Source organism: Limulus polyphemus, unplaced genomic scaffold, assembly GCF_000517525.1.
Source record: "Limulus polyphemus unplaced genomic scaffold, Limulus_polyphemus-2.1.2 Scaffold7621, whole genome shotgun sequence".
Lineage (NCBI taxonomy): Eukaryota > Metazoa > Arthropoda > Merostomata > Xiphosura > Limulidae > Limulus > Limulus polyphemus.
In genome coordinates this window covers 26,746-36,717 of record NW_013673231.1, presented here as the reverse complement: position 1 = coordinate 36,717, position 9,972 = coordinate 26,746, and the positions used below count along the sequence as shown (strand labels likewise).

Below are 9,972 nucleotides of genomic sequence, written 5' to 3'. Positions count from 1 at the left end.
CACCTCCTTGAAAGCCATGACACATCTCTGTGGCGCTGCCTTCTGTGAGAACACTGCAAGTAGTTGATGTTTTTACATATACTCAGCTGTTAGCACACACGGTAAGTAGCTTCATAATTTGAAGTTAATTTTATTGATATTTAAAAGTTTATATATGTTATGCCTTGCATATATATTCAGTAGTCTAGTATCTATCATCTGATAAACTAATATAAACCAGAGGTGGCAAATGAATATATAAGTCAGCATTCATCATTTGTCACTGGATTTTTCCGTTCATGTGTACATTATGGAATTGTTATAACAGATATAGAAAATATATCATCTCCTTTCGATATTGAGAAAGTAAAAAAAAAGATCAAATTCATAATTTCATTTTTTTGATGGATAATTGACACTTTTCAGGAATTAGCCCGAAATGTAATTACACACCAAAAGGGTTAATATAATGTTTTACTCCTATAAAAGACAATTTTTGTATTTTTTTCATCTTAACAATTTTGTTATTTCTTACATTACATGTAGTTATATCTTTTGATGACCAGCTTCTTTTGGCATTTTTTTTATCTTCAGTGCATTTTTTTTCTCATGAAAATTCTTTCTATCACTTTGTTGTTTTTCTTCTAAATACCCCCCAGAGGCTCAGTCGATAAGTTCGAGGTCTCACACCACAGAAAATTATGATTTAATACTTCAGTTGGGAAGAGCACAGATAAACCAGGGTGTTGCATTGAGCTTAACAACAAACAAACAAAGACCTTCTGGTTATTAAATGAAAATTGAAGCGCAGCGCTAAAAAGGTATTTTTTTTTTATGTATTTTAGGAGCCATGTGTGGCACTCAGTATGATGAAGGATAAAATTATCAATTCAACAAAATGCATGGATGTGGAAAAATTACTGATTCGTTTCCACTTGAGGGTAAGTACGCCTTAATTTCTTAAGTCATTACCCCTCAAAAATAGGTGTTAAGTTATTTACCCGTAAAAGGGGGATAAGGTGTTATGTTTTCCAAAAGTGAGTACTCCCTTTTTCAGGAGAATAAATGTACATAAATAATCAGATTACAAGTGACATCTGTCTTGTGTTTTTTTTTATGGCTCCAAACTTAGTTTGGCCATTGGCCATATCATAATTTTATGCAGTCTTTATTTCAGTTTCTATGGTAATTGTAACAGAGTAACACTAAGATCATTCTGTTCTGTATCCATTACATATACTTTTTATGTTTTAGAATAAATAACAGATAAACACAATAACATTGTCATCACAAGATCCACTAACTGAATATAGAAATTCAACTTTAGGCTTTACATGAAAGTTTGGATTAAGAACATCAGTGTGAGCGAGTTACTACAAATCTATCTTTTAAAGTTTGGATTAAGAACATGTTAGCGAGTTACTACAAATCTATCTTTTAAAGTTTGGATTGAGAACATGTTAGCGAGTTACTACAAATCTATCTTTTAAAGTTTGGATTAAGAACATGTTAGCGAGTTACTACAAATTTATCTTTGAAAGCTTGGACTAAGAACATGTTAGCGAGTTACTACAAATTTATCTTTGAAAGTTTGGATTAAGAACATCAGTGTGAGCGAGTTACTACAAATCTACCTTTGAAAGTTTGGATTAAGAACATCAGTGTGAGCAAGTTACTACAAATCTATCTTTGAAAGTTTGAATTAAGAACATGTTAGCGAGTTACTACAAATTTATCTTTGAAAGTGTTACTAAAGTCTGATAAGACTCTTAACAACAAACACTCGTTAACAGTTACAGCAAAAATCTTACAGGTTTTGTCATAAATTTTATACAATATTATTTTGATATAGTAATAAGCTTCCTCTAATAACCCTATGTGCACAGGTAGGGGTCAAAGTTCACACGGCATCTTTTGCAAAGCACCATTCAACATGATATTATGTATTTGATGTCAGAGTTATCAGCTATTAATTTTACCCTACATGATTTAGCAACAGTTCATGGTACTTGAGATACAATATATATAGGGATATAGAAAAGTCTATGTATATGCATTTTGGAGGTTCTAAAGATTACGCACTACAAGATGCAAACTATACTATGTACAAAAGCATTTTTATTCTTTTTGCAAATTCACAGATCGATCTTGAGTACAAATACTTTTGTAATACATCTGATTTTTTTGCAAACCTCTGACTTGTATATCTCACTAAAAGCTTGCCACAATATATGAAGATAAACTAGTAAATTCAAAATTATAGCCAATGTTTCATCTCTGATATGGGATTGTTCCAATTGGACCGACCCTGTGCACATTTGTTTTCTTTAATGATCGATTTAATAAATAAGTTTAATGAGTTACTACTCACCACAACAATCACGTGATTACTGGGGATACCCGAGTGGTTAAAACTATGAATCTTTTTTTCAAATGCTGGGTGCCAAACCAGGAACCCACTTGTCTGCATAATAAAACAGCTGAAAATAATTTCAAAATGAAATATCAATACAATAATCACATGACAAAAACACCAACATTCTTCCAACTCATCCACGAAGGTGGATATCTTAAATTAATGGGGATCAACGGTACCACTAGGACAACAAAAAACATATTTATTGTACATTTAACTTCATTTTCAGTAAAGAGAGTAAAACTCAATCAACTTGAGACAATAACAAATTATCGTATAACTTATGGCAGTCTAAAATGTAATTAAAGCGAGAATTAACTTTTTCTCTCGGTGATGTTCTTGCTCCTTGTTTGTTTGTTTTAAAACAAAGTCATGTTGTGTTATCTATTGTGTTCACTGTCGGGAATCGAATTTCAGATATTAGCGTTTAAAGTATATATAAACTTACCACTGTCCCACCAGGGGGCTACATTATTCCTCAACACAAACAATCCAATTACTTTGTTAAACATCATAAAATAGTCGATGCTTATTCTAAAAAAAAAAAGTCGTAAAAAAAACTATAAATTTTTCCAAAGCTGAGCCAGTCAAACCACAACTATTTCTACAGAGTCTGTAACAATGTTATTTTCTAGCACATTTGTATTAAAATGCAAACTTTTGGATAGATTATTTAATACTATAGTTGCTTTAAAAACCAGATAAAACATGGATCAGATCTTAGCACCAAAAATCTAAACAACCTTTTACTCTCTAGTTAATGATAAAAAAACTTTATATTTTGTCCTTACAGCTTCATCAGGGCTAGCAATACAAGAACAGTTCTTAGTACAAATGTTGTGTTCGACCTTAGCTTATGGGTATGTATACGTACGTAAAAATGTCTAATCTTTCATTTCTTATATATTTATGTAAAATGTTTAACCTCATCTTTATATAACTGTCACAAACTTACTCTCCATCAGAGCATTCAGGGAAAAAGGTTTTAAGCTTTTCTCCAAAATACTGAATCCTAAAATCACATTCCATAACGGCTGCCACAGGACCACTTGGGGAATGACTTCTGGTGAACAAGAAGAATTTAGTCAAGAGAATATAACAATAAGTAAAGAGAAAAAAAAGTGGTTTGTTTTATTAAAGGTATACCTAAAAAAAACAACACGTTGAACAAAGTTTTTATGTCTTTACTTATTTTCCCACCTTTCTAATCTTACTTTACATATCGTTTCTAATCTTTATTCTACTTTGAATGTGGATTTAGGAAACGTATTCAACACGTAGTTTGGTTTTCTAATCCGTTTCTCAATATTTTGTTTGGACTTGATGTGATATTACACTCTTCATTCAGGTTCTTAACAAGAATTCTACAAAAACTTTTATAAAATGCTAAAAACATTCAAAATACACCCGAAAAGATCATGTCCAAAGCTGCATACATAACACCTTTTTTTTTTTTCAATACAATTTGAAGATGAAAATAAAATTACTCCCAAAAAACAGACAATTCACCAAATGCCTGCAAATAGTTATTTTTTGTTTGATATACGTATATCTCTTACTTTTCTTTCCTGCCTTTGAAAATAGCCTTGCTAAGTGTCAAAATAACTTGATTTGATGCCCAAGAATCAAGATAAGGAGGAGAAAGAACTAGCTTATCTCTTGCTGTGAGAGCTCTTTGGAACCTGCCAATAAGACAAGTAAAACTGTATTTGTTCAGTTAAAATAAATCCCAAATCATAGCTGTCTAAATGTAATAAAGACGAGTAAAACTGTATTTGTTCTGTTAAAATAAATCACAAATCATAGCTGTCTAAATGTAATAAAGACGAGTAAAACTGTATTTGTTCTGTTAAAATAAATCACAAATCATAGCTGTCTAAATGTAATAAAGAAGAGTAAAACTGTATTTGTTCTGTTAAAATAAATCACAAATCATAGCTGTCTAAATGTAATAAAGAAAAGTAAAACTATATTTACTACTTTGTTCGATTTCTGTTATATCAGGGATTTTTGTTGGTATTTAGGCCATAAAAAATAATAATAATGAGGATGCTAACAAACTCCAGCAGAGGGCTAAGCATAATTATCATACTGATATTTCGTGTAAATACAATGAAAAGATAGTGTGCTTACCAAGGTCTCTTGGTGGAATCAAAATCGCCAGTAATACTACCTGCCGGATAAAAACGAATGAGGTTTCTTGTTGCTACTGATCGCCATACGAGTATATCACTGTAGGAGGAGTGGTTAGTCCAAAATTTCTCCACCATAGCAGTAATAATTACTTCATCTCGCACATCATCCTATTTAACAAAAGTAGAGAAAAAAAAATATACGTGTTAGTTTTCTTATTAAAACAACATTTTAACAAAAAATATCCTTTAAAAATTTTACTCGTATAACTTTAACGACCATACGTAACTTTTTGGTCTCGATATTTCTTTTTCTATTAGGTTTTTAAATGTTAAATATTTAATTAAATTTTAAATATTAAATGATAAAAATGGGAAATGTTAGAGAATGAAACCGTATTTGTTCCGTTTTCCTGTGAAAAATAGAGCAAATGTTTATATATATTAAAAACATTTAATGCTAAAACAACAATGTATGGTACTCACGTAAAGAATTAGCCAAACTAATTATCCATCATGGTTTAAATTATAAATTATAAAAACGAAATTGTGAATTGAATAAAAAAATTCAAATACATATACTGAATGAATAAAGAAAGCATTATGTTTCTCATTTTTCCAGGGGAGCAAGTGCCTCCCCCCTCTGCGGATATCCATGGTTGTGTTTATTTTTTCCCACGTTCCTCTTAAGCATGGATCAAAATCAGATATATGTAATAAACAGCAATTCAGATATATTTTTTGTCTCCTACAAATCACTTCACTCATGACTCATCAGCAGGGCTGGATGACGAGAGACAAAAAAATTTTAAGAGACATTTATATGTGCAACCTAAAAGTTACAGGTTAAATGCCAAAAGCTGGCAAAATATTGGAATACCATTAGGCTTAAGAATTATTATAAAAACATGTTCACTGCTTATTGGTCAGCAGCTTGTGAGAGACCTAGTGACTTTTCAATGTATTGTTGACTTTTGGAGTTTAAGCCATAACTTTTAGAGCCTTATACTACATATATTTCTATAGTAGCATTTGATAAAACTTTTGACTCTCATCATTCAGTCCAACAGCTTCTGCTATTGAAAGAAAAACCTTATGGGCAGTGACTTGTGGGAGATAAAAAGGGCTATCTGTGCTCTGCCCACCACGGGTATCAAAACCTGGTTTCTAGCCTGGTAAGTCCACAGACGTACTGTTTTACCACTGGGGGCAATAGAGATCTAAAAACTTTTTCTCTCACACCTCTGATTTCAAGCTGCGAATAAAGTAGAATGTGGAAAATAAATGTCTATTTAAAAAAAAAACGACAACTTTTTTTATCCCTACCTTTAAAATAAATCCATTATTCAGTGGTTTATTGTCTCCTGTTAACATGTATTTTGTGAGATCTTCAATACTTTTCTTAGTTTCCACTTGCTTCTTGTGATCCAATGGATCTTCCCACGATGTCGAAGAAAACTGGACAGCAGAATTACCTGATCACAAAAAAGTAACAAATATACATGAAAAGGGGGGTGTATTAGATAAAAATAATATCAACTCTATAAATGTTTCTTTTCTTCCATGTTCCCCTTTAATTTGTCTGTTGTGGGTTCAAATTCAGACATGTATAGAAATGGCATTTGAGATCTATTTTCTGTCTTTCACAGGTCACTGCTCACTAGGTTTTTCAATCAATGCCAAAAATTGTCGGTTTGGCAGAAAGATGAGAGACAAAAAGATTCTCGGACACTTTAGTAATGTATATGCAGTATAACACTTTAAAAGCTACAGTAAAAAACACCAAAAACTGGCAAAGTAATAAATTAATAAACATACAGTTTTGACACAAACCTCATTAACTACAGATATTTTTTTTCACACATTTTGAACAAATTAAGAGAAATGCAAGGGAAAAAATTGAGTTAACATGATTTTTTAATCACACCTTTTAGGCCTGTATGTGTCTAACGCTTCACCAGATTTCAGGATTTGAACCGTAGCTTGTACGAATTGTTCCCGAGTCGAGTTTAAAAACTAAATTACTTATCTCAAAAAGATGGAGCCGACAGATTTAGGACTCCAGTACCCCTTAACCAAGCAAGTGGTGTGGGGAAGGTCCCAAAAATCATTTATTTATTAGAAACCATTTACATCATTGCAAACAGCAAGTTTTATAAGTCCAAGAAAACTCCTATGAAGAGAACCTTCTAAATTGGGGATTTACTGTAAAAACAATTACCAGCTAAACAGCACCTTCTTCACCACATGGCCTAATTGTTAAAATAACCAGTTCTTCAGACACAATCAAGGTAATTTAAATTGCTAACAAGACTTTGAACAGAATAAAAGGTTGACTGCTACTTTTATAATGCACCCACAGATGAAACAGTGGAATGTGTTCAGCAGCATCACATTTCAAACCTTCGGCACACAGCCTGACACAATAACCATTAGGCCATGCCCAGTCCTCTAGCAAGAAGAAGAACAACCAGTGGGCAACACCTACCACCTACACAGCTAGTCTTAACCAAATACTGTCATGGTTATAATGACTAAAAGTGGAATATACAGCAAACATAATGTATGCCGTTATTTATCAAATTTTCTGGATTTTTTTTTTTTGTGTGTGAAGACCTCAATAGAATGTACTAGATTTATCATGAGACAACCCACACACCACAAATAGTATTCTGATTGAAAAATACTTGTATGAAAATTCTGATGAAGTGTAACAAAATGTTTGAACCTCAAACAGAGGAATTAATTTAATATTATATGACCACAAAATTCACTCAATAGGCACAAGTTTTCAGGCAAGTGTTTTGTCATCTTATATTTTTTTAGATTTAGAACAGAATTATATTAATGGCGCTAGAAATCAGTCCAGTATCATGTCACAAAGACATTACTCGTTTCTTCGTGATTGAACATACAACATTAACTCTAGGAAAAAACAATTTTACAAAAGAAAGACGTTTGAAATACCAAGGTTTAATTAAACATACATTACTATGATAGAGAAAGACTTGGTCAATCACAAAGGACTCACTTTTTACGGCTCTTATTCCAAAATGCTGACAGATTTGCATATTATCGGGGATGTACTTGTCAATTCGATGATACAAGAAGGAATCTAAACTTATATTGTCCTCTAATCTTAGTTTAGTATCTCTTTCAGTAGAAACAATACATACTGAATATTGACTGCCTTCCACCTGAAAAAGAAAGAACACAGATATTCCTTTTTAAAAACTCTTACTGTAGTTTAGCATCACAATAATTAATAATCCTTTAAAATTCAAAAACAGCTAAAATGATAATATCCCGTTTTAGCTGTTTCTGAATTTTAAATTTTGTAAAGTGTGGGATACCTCCAACATTTATAATTATTAATCCTGCTATATTTAAAAACACAGATTAATTTCAAAGTGGTATAACATCCAAATTAGATTTTTTTAATTAAATTTTTTATAATTTTTGCAGATTTCTTAGACCTTTTTATATCTTTCTTATTAGCGTTTACTTTAGATTCTACATTTGCTACACACATGTACATAAACAGACAAATTACCGAGCATGTAAATACATAGGCTCTTTTAAGCTCAAAATATCAAAGAAAGGCATGGAAATAACATTGTCAAAGGAAGACATGAAAATAATGTTGTAACGGATGAATTTAAATATGAATTTTAATACAAAAATCTATGTATAATACTTGAAAAAGCCAACTAGTGAATGCCAAAATGCATCAGGTATGCCTTGTTAAAAATATTGTTTTAATTAATGCTTTATAATGTCGTATCCATACCTCAGTCTGTTAGATAGGTCATGAAAGTCTACCAAGTTTTTTTTTTAAACATTTTGACTCACCGTACAGACCTAAATGTTAAAACCAAAACTCTCTGAAGATCCCACTACAAGATTTTGTTGTTTGTTTGTTATTAAACTCAAAGCTACATGGTGAAATATCTGTGCTATGCCTAACACGGGTATCAGAGCTTGGTTTTAGCATTACGAGTCTTCAGAGTTACCACTGAACCAGTAGAGGACCAGAAATACAAGAAGGAAATGAGATTGGTAAATTACTTTACATCAAAACACATCTATATACGTGAAATTATCCGAGTAAAAATGAAATTTGATAATTATTCTTACTGCTGTCCAGTAATAACTTGAAGCCATGGAAATGTTTGTCACGCCTTCACTCTCCACATGACCGTGGGCAATCACCCGTGTTGCATTCACTTGCTTACTTCCATTCCCTCCACTTTTCAAGGAAAAAGAGTGTAACATGTAAAATACTTTCATGTTACGCATTAGAGAAAGGAAAATCAAGCCTGTCTTTTAAGAAATCATATATGGCTAAAAGCTGGAATTCAACAGGAAAGTTTTTTCAAAATATGAAACAGAAATATGGCAGAAAAATAACGTTTCTGGTGATCATAAATATTAATTTTTTGATCAGAACAAAACTAAAAGTCAACTGGAAACCAGTATAACTAACTAAACAATACTCACTTACGGTGCCCTGGTTACAGGGTGAATCAACCAATCAGCATTTGGTGACACAGTCACGAGAACGACCAACCAGCATTTTGTGCCTTGGTGACTGAGTCAGTTGGCCAAAAGTTTTAGTTTTTTTAAGCAGTGATTCATACAATATTTTCGTATATGTATATATATATGTATATGTTATTTATGATAAAAAGTTAATTATTTTAGTTCCAAACACGTACACTTAAAAAGTAAAATACACTAGAACACAAAATCATCACTGGTATAGAACATAAATGTCTAAAAAACAGAGCATTAATTCCAAAAAGGTGCTTCAATCACATGGTTTTTCAAGTCATCTGATAGCTTTAAAATGAAATTTCCCCATTTAAAAATTATCACTTTTTTTCTCAAATTCTTATCACAGTGAAATCAGTTTTTTAGTTACTGGTGAGGCATGATATAGATCAGTCAATAGCTCACTATTCTGAGCAGATTACAGAAACGGGAAGCTCGATACACAATATTTCGATCAGTCAACACCTTATTAATCTGAGCAGACTACAGGAATAGATAACTTGCAAGATTAGGTATAGATCTGATAAAACATGAGTAAAATGCATAGAAGAACAAACTAATGCTGTAAGGAGCAATAAAAATGTATGAGAAGATTTAAAAAAGAAGGAGGATCTTGACCTGTAACACGTGTGTAAATAGCAAAAAAATACAAATAAAGGTGCCAATATTTGCTGGCAATTGCAACATGGCTCCACCACACAATCTCAACATGGCCAATTTTGACACCAGAAAAACCAAAAACTGTCTATATCACTATTTGGGGCCAGCATGGAGGTATCTTAGTACCAAATCCCATGTGAGTTGGTTGATGATATACATGTAAGTACCTGATGATGACAAAACCTTGTCGAAACGTTGTACATTTGCTGTCATGTTAAACTTATATTAAAG

General features: G+C 32.0%; 1 protein-coding gene across 1 annotated transcript in view; it reads right to left on the bottom strand.

Annotated features, from left to right (window-relative positions):
* Window positions 1-2,350: 2,350 nt before the first annotated feature.
* LOC106474735 (VWFA and cache domain-containing protein 1-like) overlaps window positions 2,351-9,972 on the bottom strand; it is a gene marked incomplete at its 3' end in the record, with an annotated part of 11,663 nt that continues 4,041 nt past the window's right edge. The window contains exons 5-11 of the mRNA XM_013935428.2: window positions 8,665-8,776; window positions 7,559-7,724; window positions 5,854-6,002; window positions 4,529-4,698; window positions 3,955-4,077; window positions 3,351-3,458; window positions 2,351-2,459 (exon numbers count right to left, since the gene is read on the bottom strand). Coding sequence (XP_013790882.2) covers window positions 2,351-2,459; window positions 3,351-3,458; window positions 3,955-4,077; window positions 4,529-4,698; window positions 5,854-6,002; window positions 7,559-7,724; window positions 8,665-8,776 — 937 coding nt within the window. The remainder of the gene's footprint in view (window positions 2,460-3,350; window positions 3,459-3,954; window positions 4,078-4,528; window positions 4,699-5,853; window positions 6,003-7,558; window positions 7,725-8,664; window positions 8,777-9,972) is intronic.